The 27146-nt window shown below is 36.5% G+C and overlaps 1 protein-coding gene across 1 annotated transcript; it reads left to right on the top strand.

Moving 5' to 3' along the window:
* LOC121384416 (protein-associating with the carboxyl-terminal domain of ezrin-like) lies at positions 1-26713 on the top strand. The gene is made up of 13 exons (XM_041514805.1): positions 1-393; positions 2849-3037; positions 3883-4053; positions 10622-10721; positions 11745-11850; positions 12579-12656; positions 13533-13672; positions 15178-15377; positions 17334-17474; positions 19978-20063; positions 20909-21027; positions 23562-24331; positions 26395-26713. The coding sequence occupies exons 1-13, from the start codon at positions 217-219 to the stop codon at positions 26446-26448; spliced, it is 2331 nt and encodes a 776-aa protein (XP_041370739.1). The 5' UTR covers positions 1-216; the 3' UTR covers positions 26449-26713.
* Positions 26714-27146: the final 433 nt, after the last annotated feature.

Here is a 27146-nt window from a genome sequence, read left to right as displayed (position 1 = left end):
CCAACATTTACTTTCTGCTAAATCAAATTTTGTCTATCTAATTGATGCTTTGTTTTTACTTCTAAGTTGTAATTTACTATGGAATTGCGACCCGTAATCTGATACTATTCACCTAACAGTCAGATCTTTTAAAATCTGTCATTTCGAACACTCGCAAGTGTTTTATTGAGGCTCATGTAAACATGAACGGATGAACTTGTGAAGTGCTGACCGATCATGGGTGCTGAAAACAGTGTGTTGGCAGACTGTGAATGGGGTGATGAGATAAAAGTTCCATCTAACATGGACTGGAAAATGACCAAAGCTACACTGAAGGACGAAACACATGTCACTATATTTCAGCACAAAAAGAATAATAAGAAGGCAGGGGATTTGCTTGAAAATGGCACAAAAGTAATTAATGTTATTCATAAATTTCACAAATGCAGAGGCGAATATAAGATGTTTGTTGGATGGGTGGGTAGAAGATAGGCAGTCAATATCACTGTCACAATATCCTAATGCCGTATATGCAAATAATTTGCATTCAGGCTTTCATTTTACATTTTTGCAAGGAATTATTATTGCGACTGTGTCCCCCGATAATAAAATCAAAATTACCCATATTTCAATTTTCATTTGCCAAACTTTTTTCAATGACGATTTCACGCACACACTTGGTCATGTTCGCCATGCTGTCAGCGAGACGTTAAAGTTACATTCTCTGGTTACCATATTATAACATCATGTACAAAATGACATACAAGCTCAAATGAACTTTTAAAAAACTTGTGTGTGTTCGCTATGAATGGAGATCGTCAAAAGTATACGCTCGATTCGTCACCTGTGCCGCCATAGCTCGGCAAAGCACAAACGACAGCCTGTTGTCAGTTTCAGTTAACACGTGCATTTGCCGATTTCAAATTGTAGGGTTCGTCTCAAAAAATTAAAAGAGAAATCTTGCGCTGTATGAAGAATGTTTGGTTGAGGATACGGTACTAGAGTCTTTCGTTAAAACCGGTTTGATCTTGACAACGTATTATCGACAATTGTACCTTCCTATTTCAGAATTAATATTTTATAAAGTGTTAGTAGAACTTTCAAAGTTTAGTTTGTATAACACATTGATCATGTATATATTTTTAAAATAAAATATATTAAAGTAGACGTTTTCACTTCTTAATTTTACGTGTTAATATCGACAAATTCAAATAAATATTCCTTTGTTTGGAAAGGGTAAAGTTAGTGGGGGGTTGTTTAACGACATCAAAGTTAGAGCATATTGATTTAATAATCATCCTACACCATACAACCGTAAATAAAATGTGTTGAGTGCATCATTAAATAAAACATATCCTATCCTTCCTTCCATCTGCTGTTGGATGTCGAACATTTGGTAATTTTGACATATAATCTTAGGGAGGAATCGGGTGCAGGTGGAGGGTATTGGAGGTCGAAACCCTTACTTGCCCAAGCTTTAAAAAAATTGAAATGTATTTTCTGGGGGACCATGGCCCCATATAAACTTCGCTCAACACAGTCTATAACCCCAACCCCACTGAAATCCCTGCACACGTGCCTTGGAAACCCGCTACATTTTGTTTTTAGCAAGGGATCATTTATATGTACCATCCCACAGACAGGATATCACATACCATGGTCTTTTATATATATATATATACCCGTCGATCCTAGACTGACCGCGCATTTCCAAAAAACACCTTTTTAGGTCTAAGTAATTAATAAAAATAACATATAGTCTTGAAAAATGTTACGTAAGTCGAACACAATACCCTCTTCCTCTACCCCTAGAGCATTATGTAATTAGTATTACACCCTTACATGTAACGCGTATGTCAACAGCTGGCCACTGTGAAAATTTCAAGGCAAATCCCCCACCCACCGACCCCTGGAAAGGCGTTATACCATACCTCTATGGATATAAATATGTTTTAGAGATATGAGACGACCCCTCAATCAAGACAGTTAAATTTGTTCAAAAATTGCGAAATCTCACATGATCTCTTGTTGGAGAATTCCACACTTGTGATAAGCCAATGAAAACCGAGATCGGTAGGAGCCCGTCAAAAGTGTCCCACTTTAGAAATACTGGCTTTGTTTTTGACCTGGATAAGCCAGTGTAGTGAAACCAATGCAGATATTTTATCGATGAAACATGCACATGTGATACAGAAAATTTAAAAATGCAAATATCAGAAGAAATAACTTTTTATTATTGGTGGTACTCACAAACTTCCATTCACGGTTACAAAGAAAACAAAGAAAACAGATTACATAACAACAGACTTACACCCAACTGTGTATCACTTCGATCAAATCCAAGGTACCATGCAGGTTTACAGAACCACGTTACCTTGCGCATTATTTGGCGGTCAAGACAAAGTGTATACAAAACTCTGTATGAATTTAACATGTACCTCTGACTGCTTGATTTTGATATGTGTTGGGCGTGTAGAGGTAAAGGTAATTAAATAATGTAAATATTTCGAATGTTAACATATATACACATCCATGGTCAGTCTGAACATTTTAGTATATTATGATATATATCAGTTTTATGTTACAGGACTGCGGAATTGCATTGTGCCGCTCACCTGAAATGGTTAAAAAAAACCTACCGGGTGAATCAATATCAAAACCCACTAGCCCGTTGGACTCACAATTTTGAGTAAAACTGCTGACAAATGGTTTGTTTTATATATGGCAAATGAAAGTGGTCATAAGATTTGAGGAAAAATCTCCGGCTAGTGATAATATCTGTGGGCTAGTGGATTTTCTTATTTACTAGCCCAGCTGGCTATTAATTAAAATTCTACTTCCACAGGCCTACATGTATTTTTGTCTGCAGAATCTCAAAGCTCTGCGTCATCCAGACATTTTGAAGTTCATCTCATCAGGTGAAAATGTTGATGGATCATCCTATCTAGTAACTGAGCAGGTTGAGCCTCTGGAGCTTCAAATCTCAACACTTTCACCCATCGAGCTCTGTGCTGGACTGCATAGTGTGCTGAAGGCTCTGGTCTTTCTTCACGACACAGTGAGGCTATTTTCTTGTTGCTAGACACTGGTATTCATCCCCCAGGGCTACCTCTGGTGTGTAGAAAATTTCGCCAAATTATTCATTAGACTTCAAAAATTACAGTAACTTAGTAATTTTCTCACAAAATATCAATTATTACATGAAATTATTTTATTATTATTATTATTTGGCCAAATTAAAATAAAATTAGCGAGTGCCAGAGATAGCCCTGATCACCATTCTAAAGAGTCGAAGACAAAGCAACACAGGGATAGCTCTGGCACTTGTCAAGTTTACAATTTTAAGAACAATTGGCAAATTTTATTTTAATTCAGTGGCGAAAATATTTCATGTAATAATTGGTATTTTGTTGGAAAGTTACTGTGGTTTTGCATTTTTAAAAGATAATTTGATGAAATGTTTTGCTCACCCAGAGCTATCCCTGCAACATATATGATGGTTTTCCGTGGTTCTAACATCAGGGTTATCTCTATCACTAGTTACATTCACCAACTGTGATACAGTGAATTTAAAATCATTAAATTTTGTAAAATTGTATTCCTATTTTATTTTTAAAAGCTGGATATTGCTATTTGCAAGTTTTGAAGTTTAGTACATAATTTTGCCAATTATTCTGCTCGTCCTGACCTTTATTAGGGCACACCCTGTCCATTGCCAAAAACACTAATTTTTATTCAAAATGGCTTTAACATTTAGCTAATAAAAATTTCCTTAAATTAGCCACTTTTGGATAATTTTCAAGGAAATGCTTTTAATTACTTTACATATATGTGAAAACTGGCTAAAAAGCATTCTTTGCAGTGTGAGCCTTGCTTTATGTACATGTACAACTTATGTTGTAGGTTGGTGTATGTCATAATAATGTCTGCCTGTCGTCTCTGTACGTCACCGATGATGGAAGTTGGAGGCTTGGTGGTTTGGAACATGTCTGCAAATATAAAGAAGTTACACCAGAATTCTTGGAAAAATGTCTTGCATTTAGGAATAGTGAAGCTATTGCACCGGAAGAAGAGGTGAGTGGGTACACTGGGATTTATTCAGACATTCTGCAGTACTTACTGAACATGGGCCCCTTCCCCCCCAAAACAAGTGGCATAGAATGTATAACAGTCACAAATTGTATAAAATCGAGTAGTGTAGTGAAGCGATTTTATACTAGATTTGTGACTGTGATAATTTACAGGGTTGTAGCTCCGGAGAGCATTATAGAAACGTAAAGAAAATTCTCTTCTTAACCATTTAAGGAGTTTTAGACCATTAACTACTCAGTTGCCCCCCCCCCCCCCCCCCACCCAAACAAAAAATCCTAGCTATGGCCCTGATATACAATGAAAAATTGACAAAAAAATGGAGATTTTTTAAAATATATATTTCCAAATAACACATCTACTTAGTTAAAAAATACACAAAAATCAGTTACTAATATACTTTCCATAACCTGCTTTACGTAATAATGTTTCATTTGACGCAATGATGTCATCTTCTGAGGATTATTGAGGTAAACATTCAGTTTTTAAGCGATGTTGCCAATCAGAATAGAGTAATTTATAATTTGATGTGTACATGATTAAAAAAAAATACTATTCTAATAAGTTAATTTAATAATGATGATTTGTATCATTCAGTGGCCTAAAAATATTCGACTTATGATTAAAATGTGCCATCAAAGATAGGACCATGACAAAAATGCCTGGGATATATATTTATTTGCTTTAAAGATGCAGTGTCAAGAATTGTTAAATTTCTTTTTCATCTAACCATTTAGAATTTATACAAGTCATCTACATTATTTTTTCCTTGCCTGACATGCCATTCTTCTATAATCTTAAAATGCAGTCATTAAGCCAAGTCACATAAAATTCCATAAATGATAAGATAGTTTTGTCACTATTTGCAGTAACAATATATTACAAGATACATGTATGGCTAATGTTAGAAGCATTTGACATAAATATTTTGTTCAATATCATCGCCTCTATGCAAGTTTCATAGATCTATACACCATTCTAAGATGTTAGATATAGTAGTTGCTAATCAGTTATAAATTTTCCAGAGTTGATTACTTGCAAATACATGTATTAACCTCAATAGACAATTAGTCAAAACACATGTTTATTAAAACAACAGTTGTGTTTGTTTTTAACATTAGGTGAAACTCTAGTTTTAATACTGTTAAAAAAACTTTGCAGAAACAAATTCAATTACAGTAATCTATATAGTATAAGTCCAACCTTAAAACATAATGGAATTTTATTTTGATTCAGAGTTTAGACAATTCTTAATTCTCAGAATCATAATGCATTCAAATTTTCAAAAATCATTAAGTATCTGTATAAACGTTTATAAGAAAAATGTATAATTTTATGTTATGGAAATTGTGAATATTTGTTTAATACATGTATATCTGGTTTAAATACAGGTATACTTTAAGCAAAATATCAATATATGCTAAATACCTGTATAATGATAATTTGATCCATTTGTGCAGATGTTACATGCTTTTATCAAATACTTTTCCACACAAAACTGTATATAGAAATCATACTCCACGCTGCTTTCATTGTGTGTTGTACCAGGTGTTTATGGTCCAGTCAAATTAGCTCCAAAAAGTGGTCAACCCACAAGTAATTGCAACAGAATTGATTTGAATGTTTTTTAAATCTGAAATACCTCATCTACAACATATTAAAAATATCAAGGCGTAGTTGAGGGGGAAAATGCATAAAATTGTATACATGTATATGACCCATAGGAGAAATATTGGTGTGTGTGTTTTATTAGAGGGTAAGGATACATTTTCCACCATAACTTTCTTATTAATTGAATATTTTCTTAAATTATCTATCATCTTAAAGATAACAGACTGTGCTTTTTTGTAGAATATAATTTAGTAAAATTCGTTAATCTGACGTCACAATCTCGCCATAATTATCTCCCTTCGGCAAACCCACAATTTCTCGTATCTTTACATTAAAATGTTTGTCCTAAAACTATTATTTGGAAAAAGTATGAATTAAAAGTGATTTAAATATGCATGAATAAATTATTTTAGATCTATTGGTGGTATGTTGTTTGTTATTCAGGTGATTTATATATTTTGTGAACTTTTAAATTTGAACATTGTAAACATACACTTTTTAAAATCATTGTCAATTGTTTTCTGTGTGTATCTGTTATTGCATTGTCCCTCTTTATGAATTTGTGTAATCTGTAATATAATATGCAAGGCCGTTTTAACAATTTTGGACCTTTCTGATAGCTTCTTATCTTTTGATTTGTACTAATAACCGCTTTTTCGTACTTGACCGAAGTTGCACTTCGCAAGGATCTTTTTGCGCTCAGGACTAGTCTACTACATTACACACATCATGCTAAACACTGCATACACATATTAATTCCATAAATACAACGACACTGGAAGCCGCCATCTATTACACTTAATATAGAGGTGACTATATACCTGACGGCTGTGCACATAGACTCGGCTAATGAGGGCTGGCTATCTACACAGCGATTGTATTTGGGGGGAAATCCCAATGTACAGCCATTACACCCCATCGAAACTTTCCCGCTTTGTTTGGGATCACTGTCAATATATATATATATTTATCAACACACCAAAACACATTCCACAGTTTGCACGTGCATCGCGCAGTTGTCCCGTACACATGCGTGGGGTGTCATTCTCAATTTTGACAATTTCCAGAAAGGTCGATTAATCACTGTGGAACATTATATCTGTCAATTGTTTTCATTCTGTTGATCATACAGTTGTTATTGTTTTGTTTTTAGTCATTTTTATTGTTTGAATTTGCGATTTACTGATAAAAAACCCGTCAACTTTCAAATTTCACTTCTGACCCCAATCGTCCTTCAAGATCTTTGGTGGTCATAAAACCTACTGTAATACTGAACTACCGGTTGTAATGTTTGCCCAATTAATTCACTATTATCATATAACCATTCCCCACAGCTAATATACCTTACAATTTTGGCAATTGTAAATTCTTATTAGAGTGTGTGTGTGTGTGTGTGTGTGTGAATTTGTCAAATCACTGTAATTTCGGTCTATTCATTGCTACTTTTAGTGTATTTAACATGTCACTGTCACTGCATTGTTAAAAGTTTATTCACGGTTACTTTCAGTGTATTTAATACGTCACTGTCACTGAATTTTTTAGTTTGTTCATGGCTACTTCCAGTGTATTTGATACGTCACTGTATTATTAGGTTTATTCGCAGCTACTTTCAGTCTGTTTGTTATGTCATTGTCACTTTATTTTTTTAATTTATTCATGGTTACTTTTAGTCCATTTCATGTACCGTTCACCGTAGTCAAATTCACTGTCTGTTGAAATCGGAGAATTGGAACCACTCGTACAGCGTCATTCTCCGCAAATGACGGAACATTCCATATCCGTGCATCGTTTTGTGTCGCATGTTAACTTAAAACACCTACAACAAATTATCTCAAGCAGCTTTCTAGGCAATGGTGGCATAGTTGGTTTTGGTGAATACTGTGTGTTTCTCCATGTCTGTGGATCTAACTCAGCATCATGATCATCTACGCTAATCCAGTGTCGATATTGCAAAAACACCCGCTTGCTGTGACAGGCTACAGCATTTGATTTGGAGGCACGGTTTGAACTTGTACACAGATAACTTCTGAAATTGTTTTCTGTGTGAGCTGTGTAAATCGTACTTAACTGCAATGTCTTTGCGTAAATCTTCTTTCAGAAAGTATGCAACTAAAGTCTTGTAATTATAGTGGACAAAAATGTTTTTGAGGACTTATCCCTTTTCAGTATAAACAAGCTTTGATGTTTTATCACAAACTGTAAACTATTACAAGAAGTGAGCGACATATTTTTTGCCAAGCACCATCTTCATTTTCTAGATATCCCACTCTTTGGTTTATATTGTTAGTCTAAAAGTATAGCTTAATTTAATAGCTGCATAGCAGTACAAGACGATAAGAAGGTTTGTGTCTTCACTAATAAGTGACCAGCTGCATGCATGTTCCAGCTGCTTTGTAAATCACCTACCAGCATCACCGCCATGCATTATTGAACATTGGTTATCATGGGAGGAAAATCCAGCCCAAAAGCGATCACGTCTCCGTAGAACATGACCTATCTTGAACATGAAGCATACTCCTAGGTTGTCTTTTTCCAGATCTTGCATCTTGTGAGTAAGACAGAACTGACAGCCGCCTTCTTCAAAATAGTTCCTTTTCCTCATCTACCCTCACGTCTTCTACTTTGGCATATATTTCGATATCTACGTTTGAAATGTCAACTGTGGAATCAGCTATGGTTTCATCTTCAATACTTTGAGGACTGCACTCGTCACCCAATTCAGTATAGGGCAATGTAATTTTAAACGTTCGAGAGACAAGCAAATCTTGTATGCCAATATCTAGAACAAATTGTATTTTTACTGTCTTTCCTCTTGGATTGGCAGTAATAAATGCATACACTTTCTGTATAATCTGCTGGAGACCCAAACCTACTCATTATATGGCCAATGCAGCCAATAAAACTCATTTCTGTATGTAACCCTCCCAATCACAAGACAGTAGAGCAGAGGGGACTTGTTGAAGGTTCATTATTGATGCTAGTGTTTTAATTCCCACTACAATGGCTGATCAAAGGTTAATACTGATGTTGATCCCTATCGCCAGGAATGATCAGATACAAAGACTATCGTTGAGTAAATACATGTCGATCGTCTGTACAAAAGACACAGATGATTTCCCTGAGTATAAACCATTCTGGTACATCTGCGTACGTCCCGGCATTCTTGGCATGTGTAACCCGAGTGGCCGAAGACAAGATTTTATCGAATTTCAAGAATTCATCGAAGACAAGATATGATCTACTGGTGTACGATGCTTCAATTTATCAAATTTCATAGTTGACATGTTATTTGACGTTGGCTTACAAGTACGAAGGTATTTCAGTTTTCTCCAAGTGTTATTAATTTGTTTATAGACACAAGTCTTCGTCATCCGGATCTAACACCTGTTATTATTCCAATTCTGTCGAAGGTGTTCTTTCCATCTAGTGTACATGAATTCTGGTCTGCAACACACTGTACAAAGCTGCCAGACACAAAACCAAGTATACCAGTTCCTTGGGAGGCAGAAGCGCTAGTTTCAAGGCTATTGAGTATATCGATAAAACATTTGGTCCAAAATTAATTGTGAAGTTGAATGACGAATCAAATCAGTAAAGGAGCTAAATGTAAAAGAGGACGAGATACCTATAGTATTGCTCGACCAACAGACAATACTTTCAGTTGAGAATTCTTTTCACGGAATATATGCTTTTGAGAAGCACACGTAAATTTTGTGTAGATATTTACTATAATAAATAATAAATACCCGGTACTATATCCATTGTGTAAGCAAGCAGAGTAAAATTTCAAGAATGTGAAGGCAAGGTTTAATATTATAATAAAATTAGATTAAATGGTGAAAAGTGTAAGTTGTGGAATCAAATAAAAATGAAAATGGAACAAGCCGAGGTAAGTAGAATTATACACAGAATAAAAATATTTCCAGAAATTAAAATGAAAAAGAAACGAGTCAAAAAAATAAGTCAATGACCCAAAATTAACACTAACAAAACGTGCGTCAAAGTCACAAAACAAATTTGTTTGACAAAATATACACAAATATATAATCTATTTTTACACATTTGCAATATTATATTATTGATAGCTAGTATATATTTAAAAAATATATATATATATATATATTTATGGCAAATTTTATTGAGCAATTTATCTATTTCACATATCCAAGGAGAAAAAACAATCGTAATTTTGTCTCTAGCGAATACATTGTTAGCAAATACACTCTATTTGCAATGGATCCATATGGGCTTCCATAGTTTAAAAAAATGTGAACGAGCAACGTTATAATATTTCTTTAAACAGCAGAACAAAATTGCGTTATTTGTAATACTTTTTTATTAAATATTTGCTATCAGTACACAATTGTTGATGTCCGAGTTGAATAATTGGATCGATTATTCAGAATTATCATAAATCGAACGTTTTAGAATGTAAACAAAACGCAGTGACGACGCAAACGAATTTGAAAGCATGCGCCATGAAACTTTATTTTTTTGATGTAAAATAAACACATTTAGACGTAATTTATCACAATGAAGTTTTAAATTTCCAACAAAAGCTTTCAGAAGATGTAACATAGTAAAATAATCTTTTATAGTACTGAAAGTGTCAACAATTTAATGTGAAGGACAAAACGTTATTATCTCCCTTGATGTGTACGAAGCCCCACGACGTCATATTTTAAATATACTTTCGGGACAAAGTTTGGTCGCAAAATTAAGCATGTTCCCCCACCGATATTTTCCGATACTTTTTATATGTTGTTTCTTAACACTTTCTGAGTAATTTCTCGTAAAAATTGTTACTGTTGCAATTAGTTGCGGGTCAAACCTTAATTTGACTGGACTATTATGAAATTTCTTAGTAAATACATTTATTAGTGTTGGTTAGGGCGTATATTTTAAAATTATACTTTTGTTAGTGTGTTGATTCTCTTTTCAGGATGGAAGCTTGGAAATTAGCATCGACTTTGGTTATGTGAGAGATGTTTATGCCTTTGGTGTTTTGGCAGAATCAATGTTGGAAAAATTAAATGATTTAGGTATCAGTATGTTAATTCCTGCATTATGTTAGCAGTTTATGGTGTTGAAAACTCAAATACTACTATGTTCATCTTAACCTGAGCTCGCCACCTTTGTTTTGCATGACTCCTATTCCTCCATTTCATTGATCTTGTCTGAACATTCCAACAGCCAATCATTATCAGGGCTAACTCTGGGTGAGCAAAACATTTTGCAAAATTGTCTATAAAACTTTAAAAAATTGCAGAGCTCAATGCGCAGTCAGTCTGGGATCGATCCCCGTCGGTGGACCCACTGGGTTATTTCTCATCAGTGCTCCACAAATGGTGTAACAAAGGCTGTGGTATGTACTATCCTGTCTGTGGGATGGTGCATATAAAAGATCCCTTGCTGCTAATCGAAAAGAGTAGCCCATGAAGTAGCCACAGCGGGTTTCCTCTCTCAATATCTGTATGGTCCTTAATCATATGTCCGACGCCATATAACCGTAAATAAAATGTGTTGAGTTTGTCTTAAATAAAACATTTCCTTCTTTCCCTGGGCCCCGTTGGCGCTAAGATCACCTTAAGTTGATCTTTGTTCTAAGATTGCTTCGTGGAATTTGGCCCCGAAACACAAGACAATGGCAGAATAAGTAAAGAAAGTAGGAAGGTTGTGTGCCTAACTGGAGAGATCAGGTTATGTTTGTTTTGTAAAAATGATTACCGTCTCTAAGATGTAAAAAGAAGACAAAGTTAAAATGTCAGTACTTTTTCTCTACCTGATAATTTGGATAACCAAGATTTTAATGTTTCCAATCAAAAAGAAGAAGTACATTTTGGAGAGTTATTGAAGGTCAGATACGACAATTAAAACAATTGAACATTTCTGCTAATATGTCATTATCATGTACTTAGTATTTTTTCTAGACGTGAACTCAGAAATGTTGTTCCCACTGGCAACTGATTATTTCAACCCCTGTATTGGCTGCTAAACATAAGATTAATAACTGTGCATGTCTGTTAGGTTTATTTCAAATGTGAGTTCTTTCAACATTTTGACAGGAGAAGCAACAAAAACATTTGAATTGAGAATTCTTGATGAATGTTTGAATGATGATCCCAAGAAGAGACCTAAGTTGAAGGAATTGCTAAACGACAGACTGTTCAGGTACATGTGTGATGTTAATAGTAGCACAAGACTTTTAAACTCATTTTTTTAGTGGGAAGCAATGTTTGCAGCTAAAATTTTCATCTGGAAGCAATTGCCAGAAATTGAGAAACAGTTCTAAACTTTAAGTTCAAGTAAAGTAAAATTATACTAAATAAACAGTCCTATTGTTATTAGTAACATTTTTCAATAATTATTTTAATTTCTTGTTTTTTTTAATACTGGTCTTAAAATCTTACATTATGATTGCATTGCATTGTCTTAAATAATATATTTTTAATATTATTATTATTATTATTATTATTATTATCATTCTTCTTTTTATTAGTCCCCTACCAGTCCCAAATGGAAGAGACTGTAGGTTTTTGTCTCCGTCTGTCTTTCTGACCGTCTGCCTGCCCCACATGTTGTTTTCTGGATGTATATTTCAAAATGCCTTAAGATAATGAGCTGAAATGTTGTATATAGCTTTATCATGTATTGATACAGATCAAGTTCAGCGTTTATTGGTATTTGCCCATTTTTGACAGAGTTATGACCCTTGCACTATGGAGATATGAAAATGTTGTTTCCAAATCTTGCTATGAATTTTAGCACATGTTTTGTGTCTTTCTTTTCTTTTTTTGTGCATCTTGGATATTTATTAAAATAAGTGGATAGTCACAAATTATCAAGTTTCTTCTGTGGTCATTTCTGAAACAGTATTGACATATTTAATTTTTTGACAGGCAAGACTTCCTTGGTATCTTGAATTTCTTGAAAACCGTGGCAACCAAAACTTCAGAAGAAAAGAAGGATTTTTTTAGGTATCACTTGTTTTCAATATTGAATATTTTTACAAAGTAAACTATTGACTATTGTTATTATAATTAATACTTTTACAAATTACTGAATCAGTGATATCAATGGACTACCAGATTTCGGCTTTGTTCATTGTTGTCTCACTCTCAAGACAAAGTGTTGAAAATAACCATGAGCTGAAATATCATTATAACCTTTAGACTACTGGATTAATTTTTTAACAAAAACCATGTTGAGTGGGTACAAGTTTATAATTTTTACTGACATATATTCACTTAAATGTTTTATAAATACATAAAATAACGTTCATATATGAATCGGTAAGTATTATTTTTGTAATTTTTATTATTTTTAGATCAGTTAATGGTGATTAAAATTAGGCAAAAAATTGAAAAGGTTGCATTTACTTACGGGCATTTGTGGCCATCTGTCCAGTTTTTATGTCCATTATTCCCGATAACAGTGGTTTTCTGACAAGATTTCTTTTTTAAACCCGAACTATGATTCATATTGCAATATTTGGTGATTTTCATTGTTGGTAAAACTATCAAATTTATTAGCAAATTAGCTGTCACAATCGGCTATCGATCTCTGAAAATTACTGCGACGTGCTGCCATTGTTGTTAAGTGAAAATACTTGCCGAAATCAAAATTTCAAGGTATTTTCAGTTGAAAAAATCAACAAAAGCCACCATTTTGAAAAGAAATCTTTTTTCTTTTATTATATTTCCGTTTCCGGTGAGTGTTGTGTGCAAAACGGCGGGACATATGAATTGGAGAATGCACTGTATACAGTATGTTGACTAACCTGATGTCGGGCGGGGTATCTCGCCTGCAGTACTCAGAAGGTTAAACAAACATTCTGTTTTCTTTTTTCACAGGTCTCTAACAGAGAAGTTGCTTGGGCTTCCAGAAGAGCTTGTGGCGAAAAGACTGGTGGTACTGTTACTTTCTAGATTCGTTGTCCTGGACGAATCGGCCAAACAATACATGATACCCAGCCTGCTTACTCCATACAGAGGTTAGCCATAACTATATGTTGTCCTATTCAATATTTCTCTCAGATAGTTTTAGTATACATATGAAAGGGATAATAGCTACAATTCCCCCACTTATAGTGCCAATACCATAAGGGGGGAGGGATAGGAAGAATAATATGTGAATCAATTAAAAAAACTTTATTATGCACACACTTCGACAAGTTTAATTTTCTAATTTTTTACTTGTTTTTTTACTTGATATTTGTGCGTATATCCAATTGTAGTTCTAGAATGCTGTCATGAACCTGCACCTCAGCTGTCTGGGCTGTCATGGACACAAGATTAATGGTTAGTGGTTAAAAAGTCAGTGTAGTGGTCTTGCCCTTCCCATTGAGCCATTTAAACTCATTCTAGGTATGACCAGATACTTGGATTCGGACCAGGTACATGGATTTGGACCCTGTACCTACCAGCTTGTGGCAATGGTTTCACTGCTACATCACTGATCATAATATTTCATACACCAGTCTTAGAGAACTGGGCCCATATTTTCGAAGCTATCTTAGTCTACGAAATCGTGAAATCATCGTAAGCTATGACGTCACTATGGCGTGCGCTGTAGTGACGTCACAACTTACGACGGTTTTACGATTTCATAGCGCTAAGATGGCTTCGAAAATAGGGCCCCTGGTTTGAATGAGAAATATCCTGATGAGTCCCAACATGCATTGATCGACTGACTCCGATTATTTCATGTTAGGTGAACCCTCATACCTCTGGTCTCCTGGCTTATTGGGTTTCACTGTATTATATATATATATATACATCTGTCTGATGATCAGCCACTGGCCATGCAGAGACTGGGCATGGGATGGACTTGCCAGTCCTTCACGTTTGAAAATATCAGGCGAGTGATAAATTGCTCTCGTCATAAGCTCCAGGTGAGTGATTTACATTACTATATGAACGATCTTGAGTGAAGCTTGCACATATTGACACAAAGAAGTTTTGAAAAGCACACATTGAACAGTTAATGAAGCAATATAATTATTATACTAGTATTAAAACACTGGGGTTGGTTGGGGTTAAAGCAGCTTATTTTCAAACAACCAATGAGAGGTGCGCTATAACTATGTTTTTAGGTGGACAATCAAAAATGTTTCTGAGATAAAATTAGAGTGTATTTGGGTTAGAGTGTATTTGGGTGCGCAAGTGCGATTGAGCACCTCAAATGTGAAGGACTGATGTACCTGAACCTCTTTTGGATATAGGCACATAAATTAAGTAACATTAACAGTATATACATCGCTATGATCACTAATTCCATAAAATTTTAATATAGAAAAACCTCTTTAAACCAGACGCCCAATGAACCAAGAAAAAAAAGGTTTTAAAAAAGTATCTGCTTTAGAAAGGTTATTTTCTGTACTCAAACTTAAAGGGCACTCAAAATTGTCCAGTTTTTAGGATATTCCGGATTATAGATTTTCCGATTTTGAGGAGTTTCACTGTATATTATTTAGTTTGATTATTAATATTTTTTCAGGTGACAAAAGGCCAGATTATCATAAAGGACCGAAAAGACCAGTTCTTCATACATCATTGTTCAAGTTATATGTTATACCCGTGCTGAGCAAAATATTTCAAATTCGGGAGGTTCATATACGACTCGCTCTCCTCGCACATTTCTCTTCCTATGTCGACCTGTTTGAGAAGGAAATTTTAGAGGATTCCATTGTCATTCAGGTAATTATATTTGCAGGAATTATGGTCAGTGAGCAGAATGTTTTTGGGTGATGTGTGTGTTAGTATAGGGTGGGGGATGACTGGTCCAAAAACAAGAGTTTGAGCAAGAGCTTTAACACATTTTGAATAAGAAAAAACAAAACAGTTCTGAAAATATTCTACACTTGTTTTGAGCAGTGATGACTTCAGTAGATGTTTTATTTGAATATTTATCCAATGTTGCATACAGTGTATACCAGTGGCAGATCCAAGAATGTGTTTGTGTTAGGGGTTTCAAGCTCCCATTTATTTGCCAAATAAAAAAATGCACGTTTAATGTTTTGCTTTGTTTCACTGGAAACAGACAGAGATACACATTTCACAGGAACACACTCACACTTCACAGACACACACTCACACTTCACAGACACACACTCGCACTTCACAGACACACTCGCACTACACAGACACACACTCACACTTCACAGACACACACTCGCACTACACAGACACACTCGCACTTCACAGACACACACACTACACAGACACACACTACACAGACACACACTCGCACTTCACAGGTACACACTCGCACTTGCACTACACACACTCGCACTCGCACTACACAGACACACACACTTCACAGACACACACTCGCACTTCACAGACACACACTTGCACTACACAGACACACACTCACTCGCACTTCACAGACACACACTCACACTACACAGACACACTCGCACTCACAGACACACACTCACACTTCACAGACACACTCGCATTTCACAGACTCACACTCGCACTACACAGACACACACTCGCACTACACAGACACACACTCGCACTTCACAGACACACACACTACACAGACACACACTTGCACTTCACAGGTACACACTCGCACTTGCACTACACAGACTCGCACTCGCACTACACAGAAACACACACTTCACAGACACACACTCGCACTTCACATACACACACTTGCACTTCACAGACACACACTCACACTTCACAGACACACACTCGCACTACACAGACACACTCGCACTCACAGACACACACTCACACTTCACAGACACACACTCGCACTTCACAGACTCACACTCACATTTCACAGACACACACTCGCACTACACAGACACACACTCGCACTTCACAGACACACTCGCACTTCACAGACACACACTCGCACTTCACAGACACACTCGCACTACACAGACACACACTCGCACTTCACAGACACACTCGCACTACACAGACACACACTCGCACTTCACAGTACACACTCGCACTACACAGACACACACTCGCACTTCACAGACTCACACTCGCACTTCACAGACACACTCGCACTTCAACACACACTCGCACTTACAGACTCGCACTTCACAGACACACACTCATGCACACACACACATACTCCTCAGTGAGATATGTAGATCTGCAAGAACGCATACTATGCTTCCTACCCCACCTTCTCATAATTCTAGATCCACCCCTCTATACGTTCACAGAGTTTGGCCATATTAATTCAGACATTGAATTTGGGTATATTTGTTCTTGAGGATTCTGCTGAAATCATAAACAAATTATGTAATCTGGATAATTTTGAGCTTCCTTCTTATAATCTTATGCTTCCGAGCCAAAAATTCTTGAGATTCGCAGCAGCACAGAATCCTGCGCAGTTTGCAACCTGGAACAGTTTATTTCTTTTCTACTTCACCTGACCTCAAAACAAATGCATTATCCCCTAAGGAAAGAAGGAAGTTACAGTCATGTGACTGGAACAGGACTCACTGGAAGAATTTTAGGCCATCCTATTGGCTGCTGGGATGTTCGGACCAGACTATTATCCTTAGGGGAATATGCATCTGTTTTGAGGTCAGGTGAAGTATTCTTAAAATAGAAAACACCTCACATTTTTTCCATTTTATTTATTAGTATTAATTAAGGGTTTGTTTTCCATTGTAGTTGCTGCTTGGTCTAAGGGACACAAATGATGCACTTGTAGCAGCCAGTTTACACGCCCTTGCTGAAGTTGTACCCTTCCTCGGTGCTGATGTCATAATTGGAGGGACACGGAAAAAATTCTTTACAGAAGGGATGCCAAAGGTATTTAGAAGAATTAAATAAATTTAACATATACATTAAATTGTCAAAACAGCATTTGTTTGATGCCATTGCAATTATTATTATTATTATTTTTTTTTTTTAACTAGATAATGCGAAAGCTTACTTTCTTCACAAGAAATATTTATCAAATTATTGTTTCATATTATACTCTGTCAAAAAAGAAGCGCATAGGTGATAGGGAAAGAAGAAAAGTGTTTAATTTTACAAAATATAGTTTTTTTGTACAATGTTGCTGAATGACCATGTTTGTTAATGGTCCTGGAATGGGACAGCATGCCCAAATGCACCCTAAAACAAATTTAATGCAAGTTGTGCGACAAATGCTGGAAATCGGCGTGAAATGGTCATATTTTCATGAATGCACGTCATTTCCATTTCGACGTAGACGAGTTACAAGATGCCAAGACAAAACCTGCCTAATCGAAACATTGCAATTGGCCGCCTCCAGTTAGGTGAATCACAGTCAGCAGTCGCGTGCCACATGAACGTCCATCAGAAGCACCATTTCACGTCTCTGGGACAGGTACCAGCAGTTTCAATCAGCTGAAGACCAGCCCAGAAGTGGAAGACCTCGCATATAACAACTGCAGCACAAGATCGCTACATCCAGGTTCCGCACTTTCGTCACCGAACTGCCACAGCAACGAACACTGTTGGATGCATACCTGGTTTGAGAAGGGTGTCTGCACAAACCATTTGGAACCGACTTCGAGAAGCTGGTTTACGGGCTAGGAGACCGTATGTTGGCCCCGTCCTGCAACGTCATCATCAACATTTATGTGTTCGCTGGTGCACGAATGTACAGGGGTGGAACCTAGGAAACTGGTGGCGAGTATGGTTCAGCCATGAGTCACGTTTCCTTCTACAGTGACGTGATGGACGACAACGTGTTTACAGATGCCGCAATGAACGTTTTGCCAACAATTGCGTCGCCAAAGTTGACAGATTTGGTGGAGGGAGTATCATGATGTGGGGAGCCATCTATACACCGGTAGAAGTGAACTTGTGTTCGTACGAGGCAACCTGAAAAGCTAAGCTATCGGGATGAAATTCTTCTTCATCACATGCTTCCCATTTTGGATCAACAAAAAGAACTCTTTCAGCAGGACAATGCCAGGCCACATCTGGCATGTGTAACAATGGATTTCCTACAGAATGAGAACATTAATGTGCTGCCATGGCCATCAAGATCGCCAGATCTCAACTCCATTGAACTTCTATGGGACGAACTGGACAGACGTGTATGCCAGCGTGACCCGGAGCATGCACTGCAGGAAGAATGGGCTAGGATTCCATGTGCCCGGATTCAGAGACTCATTCAGTCTATGCCAAGGAGATATCGCACAGTGATTGCTGCTGCTGGTGGCCACACACGGTACTGATTTCAGTGCCCTCGTGCGACGCTGTTTGGTGACGAAAACGCCTCCACTGCTGTCAGTCCATAGCAAGAACATTGTCACATACTCATGTTAAATTTGACTGTGATATGATCATAAATAACAAAATTATGCCACTTTGTTCTTTTTTGACAGAGTATATTATTTATTTATTTATTTTGAAAAGTTTATTAATCCCAGAAAAACAAATTGTAGTGTCAGGATTTTTTCAAATTATATTATTTTTTCAGTTTTTCACTTGATTTTATTTATTTATTTTGTTTTGGCATAAAATAATTTTCATGGAGTAGACTGGATTTGATCTGAACAACTGAAAAATGACCTTTCGGTCCTGCAGTCAATAAACTCAGTCGACCCAAATTAAAGCCTGGCAGACCAAACATGATTCCAACTCATTTCATCATAACATCCCTATACGAATGCTGGTCAACTTGTCCCAAACCAACTAGATCCTTACCAACTCACCCCAGCATTTGGTCAACTTGCCCCAGCATTTGAACAACTCGCCCCAAAACCAACTTATCCCAGCATTTGGTCAACTTATCCCAGCATTTGGTCAACTCGCCCCAGTATTTGGACAACTCACCCCACACTTTACTGTCCGTAAATACTTGTAATGAAATTAAAAATGGACGTCTACAACTTTGGTGTCATTTTATTTATTAATATTACAGTGAAACTCCACTATTATGACCATTTATTAAAATGATTTTATATTGGGGAGATCCAGTAATCAATTACAATGAACTGTCAAGCCTATTTTAACGAAGTTGTGAGTTTGTCGTTTATATCTTTAAAGGAATGGTCAGGCAAGGCTTTTGGACTCCTTCGGGTATGCATATTCAACAATATTTAATGCACATTATTGCTTAAACTATAGTTATATTTAAGTAATAAAACTAATAATATGAGTTGACTAAACAGTGTGGGACAAGTAGGTAGGGGACAAGTTGGTTATGGGGTGAGTTGACCTGCTCCTCCCTATACAATGTTTACATGTTGTATAGCAAACTAATCGACAACTCATCTATATTGTAATGAGCTTCATTTAAGTTGTCTATTCATGTCTCTTAATTTCGTTTCAGTTTGGCAATATTCATGATGGCATAGGTAAAAATATGTCTGGTGCTATGGGTAAGAAGATACTGTTGAAGGATTTAGCAACAATGAGGTAACATTATAAGCACATTTTAAAGGTGGCATGATACCAAATATCACTGGGTCGTACTTTGAATTACTTCAAACAGAGGCAAAACATAGCCCAGTGGTAAAGCACTCGCTTGATGCATGGTTTGTTTGGGCTTGATCCCCATCATTGTGCTATTTCTTGTTCCAGCCAGTGCACCATGACTGGTATATCAACGGCTGTGGTATGTACTATCCTGTCTGTGGGATGGTGCATATAAAAGATCCTTTGCTGCTTTTGGAAAAAATTTAGCAGGTTTCCTCTACTATATGTCAAAATTACCAAATGTTTGACATCCAATAGATGATGATTAATAAATAAATGTGCTTTAGTGGTGTCGTTCCATAAAACAAACTTTTTGTTTTACACCAGACATGAAGCAAAGCAGTAAATACTTGCAGGCCTACCATTGGTGAAATATTAATGATAGGACTTGTCATAAAGTGTGGCTTTATTAGGCTATTAAATTAATATAATTTTGAGCATAAGCAGAGATGTCATATTTGGAAATATGGTTGGTAAGTTGGAGTCGGGAGTAGCCATGCCAACTTGGGCTGTTAGCCTGGCTCTAATATTTTGGCAGTATACAATTTAGGTTTTCAAACATACAAAAATCACCTAAAATCATCTGTAAAAAAACTGATTGAAATTAAAACATTTGCCTTTATTACAATTTAAAATTGACCGAAGAACATGTATTAAAAACAAAGTAATAATGGTGAAGCATGCTATTAAGACCCCCCATTAAAAATCTCACACCCTTAGATGAGAATGCACTAATTTACGGTAAAGCTGTGTCATATTTTAGATGTTTTTATTTTTTTTATTAGCAATGGTGAAATTACACTTGGTAATAGTGAGAAAAGGAAGGAGAAGGAGCAGAGGAGAGAGGAAGCTAGACGGAGGAGAGAAGAACGAAAAATTCAGCATAGAGAGAAACGATTAAAAGGTGAGGTTTTAGGAGGGCTCGGTAACCCCTTTTGCTTCTCTCTATTCAGGTGCATCTTTCTTGTTTATCCCTTCACCACAAGTTGTGATAATAGTGTCATACCCATTCATATGTGATACACAATGTCATTGCTCTACCAACTTCTTTTCTCATCCAAATTTCGTGAAATATATAAACTGACGATCAAAAGAAAGTATACCAATTATTTTTATGATAAATAAACACAATACACGTTCATGGAAGGTTAGATAGGTTCCAGTATTGTTCGTTATAATGCAATCAATGATGAATAGTTGCACATTGCTGCGTTTGGGCGATGCCGCACATGCAAAATGAGTTTATTCATCAAATTTATACTGCACGAGAAACATGATACTCGTGCACATAAGGGTATAAAAAAGGGTGCCATTGCTTAGAACATGCCTCAGTCAACAGTAAAACACCAGAGAACATGGCAAGGCTAACTGCTGAAGAAAGAGAGAGAGAGAGCTATTGGTATGGTGCAGTTGGGTGCGAGTTATGCCCATGTGGCAAGAATCCTGAATTGTACAAAACTGATGATCACCAGGTTGATACAGCGTTACAGGGTGACTGGCAGGACTGCAGACAGACCATGAAGTAGAAGACCCCATGTCACAACAGCCAACGAGGACCGCCATCTCTGCATCTTACACTTACGTAACTGATTCCTCACTATGACATCATCTGCAGCGACTGGCCTTGGACATGTCATCAGTCGTCACACTGTACGTCGTCGACTACGACAGCATGGTATCAGGGCCTATCGACCATTCAGAGGGATGACATTGATGAGGCAACATCGACTTCGACATTTACGTTGGGCACGTCAGTTTTAACGTTGGCAACATCGGAACTGGCAACGGGTACTCTTTTTTGATGAGAGCAGGTTCCAGTTATTCAGGAAACTGAACCGTTTGGTGGTGGATCTGTGATGGTTTGGGGCGGTATCTGTGGCCAACAGCGGACAGACCATATTGTCATTGATGGAAATCTGTCCGACGTCGGGTCCATGCTTGCATACTTGCACATGGTGGACATACATGCTATTGAAACATGTTCTTTGTGGTCAAATTTATTCACCTTTGCTACGAGTGGGCCTTTATGAAATCGCACATTTCACCCCTAGTGCTGTTGTGAACTGTGATATTATAATTTTATGGGTTTTATTGAGTATACTCGTGTTTATTTATCGCCAAATTATTATACTTTAAAAATATAACATTTGCATCAACTTGTGTTTTGTGTTGTTTTTAATACTTTGAAAAAAGAATTGGTATACTTTCTTTTGATCGTCAGTTTAGATAGTACTAAACCAAATATCTGGCTGGGTCAAAGTTGGAGATAAACCAAACTTTTGGTAGAGCAGTTAACACCACAAGTCCTGCAATTGGTGATAAATGGGTGTCGGTTGTAAAAAAACTATTAATTTCATCTTGGCAAAAAATATATGCAATTTTATTTCATCTAGTACCACTGTGTCATGTAGCCTTGTGCTTGAAAAATGTATGGGGTACCTGTAAAAAAAAGTACTCATAGATGCTACCCATTATCTCTGAAATGAGCAGCTTCATCCCCAATGTTTTCTTATTCACTTTAAGGGTGAGGGATGGTAGTATTTATATTCGTGGCATTTATGTCGATTGATACGCTGCAGATAGGAGTTTTAGCCACATATGTTACTATTGTCGTCTATGGGATTTGATCTGGTAGTATACACCCCATGGGAATAGGATCAAGATGTCTTAAACAAGTTTGGCTTTTACCTCTCTGTGTCAGAGGTAGCAATTATGAAGGAATGAAGGAAATGTTTTATTTAACGATGCACTCAACACATTTTATGTATGGTTATATGGCGTCGGACATGTGGTTACGGACCACACAGATATTGAGAGAGGAACCCACTGTTTTCAGTTAACAGCAAGGGATATTTTATATGCACCATCCCACAGACAGGATAACACATAACACAGTCTGCTGATATATCGGTCTTGGTGCACTGGCTGGAGCGAGAAATAGAATGATCCCAGACTGACCACACATCAAGCAATTATGAAGTCACTGCTCTGCTGACTTCATATCTCATCCGATTTTCTTGAAACTTTACATATAGGAATATGATCTCTGTGAAACGTCAATGGTTTTCTTGAAAATTATTAAAATGTGGTTAGTTTAAGAAATATTTTAATAGCTAAATACTAAATGTTGTTACCAATTTGTATAAAATTAGTATTTAGCCAATTTGGCAATGGACAGGGTAATCCCTGTATTCATTCATTTCTTATCCAATTTTTTAAAAGCTTCACGGTATTATTGTCACACCATGAAGGGATTTGCAGCATTTGTAATCCCACATAACTACTGTATCCTATCTCTCATGTGCTCTTACAAGCCAGACATAATTTCTATTGCACCAACCTTATCCAAACTATCCTGTGCTAAACAAAAAACCCAGAAACACAATTTTTAAATTCTATTTTTCTATCATAAAATTTTTACTTTAAATTTCATTTCAGATTCCAAAACATCAATAGCTGTTGAGAAGATTCCCACCAAGATCATGAAAGAGAGTTCAGAAACAAACGAAAACGCTAATTCAAAACTACATCCATCTTCAGACCTTGTGCCAGGTGATGACTTCGCAAACCAGGAATCCGATTCTCCAGAGTGGGACTCATGGGATGGGGAGAGGGAAAATGATACTAGTCTGTATGAGGATGGAGAACTGAGCGATGAGATCGAGAAAGAACTGGAGAACATGCCTACCACAATAGCATTCAAAGAATCACAGGACAACTGTTCCAAATCGGACATTTCTGACTCCATGCGAAGCTCTGGGTACAAACTAAAGAGTGCTTTGAAGTTGAGTGGGAAGTCCAAGCAACAGAATGCTTCTAGAGTGCATTTTGTGGACCAGAATCACTTGAATAGTGAGAGATCTTTAGAGTGGGGTCCGACTTTGGATGACAGATCTCAGGAGTATAACACTGAATCTCATGCAAATACAAAATCGGTGAACGCTGATCATGGGAACAAAGTCACATCCAGTCTGAATGTTCCTCTAGGTTCTGAGTTCGATGTGAAGAGCATAGAAATCAAACCCAAGATAAGTGTGGAATTGGATTTCTTTGCCGACATGGCCCCAGAGATAAAATCAGGGCCCAAGGACCCATTAACTCTGATTATGAATGAAACTTCCCAGCTGAAAGAAAGTAAAGGTTTATCGGACGAAACCGCTCATGCACAGGAAATTTCATTTGCAGTGCTCAGTACCCCTGAATCTACGGTGAGTGTTTATTTAGTTTAACAAAATTGAATGTGTCAAAACCAGTTTCAATGGTAAAACATTTAAGCCACTTTTATTGATCCAGTAGCAGCATGTATGTGCATATATGTATATGTATGCCCCCTCCCCACACTTTTTGGCACCTTCCTATGCCACTGTATGTATATATATTTATATATGTCATATATTTAATGACAAAAACATTAAGAACATTTGGTAAGTTATCAACATCACGTGGCAAACGAACGAAATCAGACCCCAAACCTTGATTGACAAATCAATACATGTTGAAATATTCTGATCAAGACTATGTTATTCACATTTCTTTCATATAGATTTACAAAATTCAAGTGACATCCCGCAAGTATTTAATAGAAGAATCTATTTAAAACACACTGGCAACATACTTTCAACGTAAACAAATCATTATTTGTTTAGGAACTACTGACCTTTGACATGCCTTGTTTCCTGGGAATTAGGCCTAAATTGGAACCACTATCAAATGTAACCATTTTTTTTGCTGGCGAAAACGGGAACCGATTTGGCTATAACGGCACCTCAATGTATGGCAAAAAATAATGTCTTGTAGATATATAGATTGTGGGGTGCCATTTCAATCCATGCTAGGTTCCATTTTGTCCAGTTTGATTCCATTTTTGTTTGGGGCCATTTTGGCATAGTTCCGTTTTTGCTATAACCAGTTTCCGGAATGTCGCGCTTGCGCAGTTTGGAACTCTAAGTCGTTAATGGCAATGCGGAGCATGTATTATTGTGTGTTTCGACGTCATTCTAAAATGTTTGTTTGAATGGTTTGGAATTCTTGAATGACTGATGCGTAGTAGCAGATTCAATGAAAAAAAAAAAAAAAAAAAAAAAAAAAATTATAATACATTCAGTCAGAAAAGGATAGATCACCCGTCAGACTGGTAGTTGCATTTTTTAATTCATCCGTCAGAATTTTTACTCGCATATGGTGCACTTTCTGCACCCCTGTCTTTGTACAGGCTCCCACCCAGAATGAGTTATAATGGCTCACTGGGGAGGTGTAAAGCCATTGCACTTATATCTCTCTTTTATGAACCACTAATGGCTAACGATTAACACATTATGGCTTAGATAACTGAATTGTATGTTTAGGACTGCAAGCTTGAACCTTAATTATATATAAGCAGAAAAACATGTACAAAATGAAAATGAAATGTGTCAATGTCTTTCCTTTGTTTGAATTATCCAGATAATTATTCTATTCATTGCAGTTACATTGCCCGTGTAACACCCCCCCCCCCCCCCCCCCCCCATGGTAAATGACATTACCACTACCATTAGGAGAATTGAAGCTCTTAAACCTGGCATGAATCCATATATTTTCATCTGTCTGTTAATATTTTATATCTGGAAATATCAATATCACTGGGTGATCAAACAGTGGGTATGCTGGTACATGTAGGGAATTTTTAATATGTTACCTACCATTATAATTTATTTTCCATACTATTCCTATTCCTATCATATTTACCAGTAGTAGTAAAAAAAAATAATTAGGCGTGTGAATATCAGGACTGTAGTTAATTTTTCAGGGGGAAGCATTGCAGAAAGGATAAACTGACCAACAAAGTGTTGTAAGGAAGGGGGAAGCCCCAAGGCTCTCACTTGGAATTGTTTTGGTGTAGCCAATTTTTAGATACATGTATATAGAAAATATATAAAATACTTCCTTGAAAATGATTAAAATGTGGATAATTTAAGGAATATCTTAGTAGCTAAAGACAAAATTATACAATCATTTTGTATAAAAATTAGCAATTGGCTAATTTGGCAATGGACTTAGTGAGACAGGAGAAGGGTATGAAAAAAGATATTGTAGTTTGGGTGACTTAAAATGGAATGTTTGTAATCACATGAAAAAATTAAATGATGGAAAAAAGTAAATTTTCAGCAGCAGACATTGTCAAATCATATTTATTGTCCTTCCCACAGGACAACGATTTTGGTAAGATGCTTGATGATATGTATCTGTGTTTCATTTTATTAATAAAAAATCTTCTCTTTTTTTTAAATTTCAGGACGATGCTTCAGGATGGGGTGATGATCTTGACTGGGGATCTGAGAATCTCTGAAACAACTTACTGGGTTTCATGTGCAATAACATGGCTCTGAAACTTAATTCCTTTTTATGACTGTCGATTCCTTCATAGCATTTAAGGTCTCCACGAGTCCAAAATATTTGACTTGAGTACTCTAGAATCAAACTTGACCCCGACCAGAGTACCCGACACTTACACTAGATGACAATCAGACTAAGGAATAAAGTGAAATAGCTTTATGCATCTTAATTCCATCGCTGAACATGGATGCCAAATGATGCCATTGTATTGCGTTCCACACATTCAACTTTTGTTTTCCCTCCATGTCTCATAGCGCTATAATGTAACTGGTTGAAAGCATATGGCAAAATGATGTAAAAAAATATATAATTAATTAAAAGTGCTCTTCCTTGCACGGGTACTCTAGTTTTGTGTGAACGGACTCAAGTCTTGCTAGACTCTGCGCATGCCCGAGTACTTGAGTACTCGTGGAGACCCTAATAGCATTGACTATTTTTCAACATCATCTTATAAATCCCTTGTATTAACTTCACACAAATTGCCCCACACTGGCGTAGGTATATCTGCATGTGATGTAAAACCTTTTTCTTTACATTGATCATCATGGTCTTTTATTATGCTCTGGTAGTTCTCAAATTTATATCCTTTTGAAATAGTAGTCCATATATTAAAAGAATTACCTGTAGCTTAACCCAAACGAATTAAAAAAT

Source organism: Gigantopelta aegis, chromosome 10 (assembly GCF_016097555.1).
Source record: "Gigantopelta aegis isolate Gae_Host chromosome 10, Gae_host_genome, whole genome shotgun sequence".
Taxonomy (NCBI): Eukaryota; Metazoa; Mollusca; class Gastropoda; order Neomphalida; family Peltospiridae; genus Gigantopelta; species Gigantopelta aegis.
The sequence above is the reverse complement of the archived record's forward strand: the minus strand, read 5'-3'. Positions and strand labels throughout refer to the sequence as shown.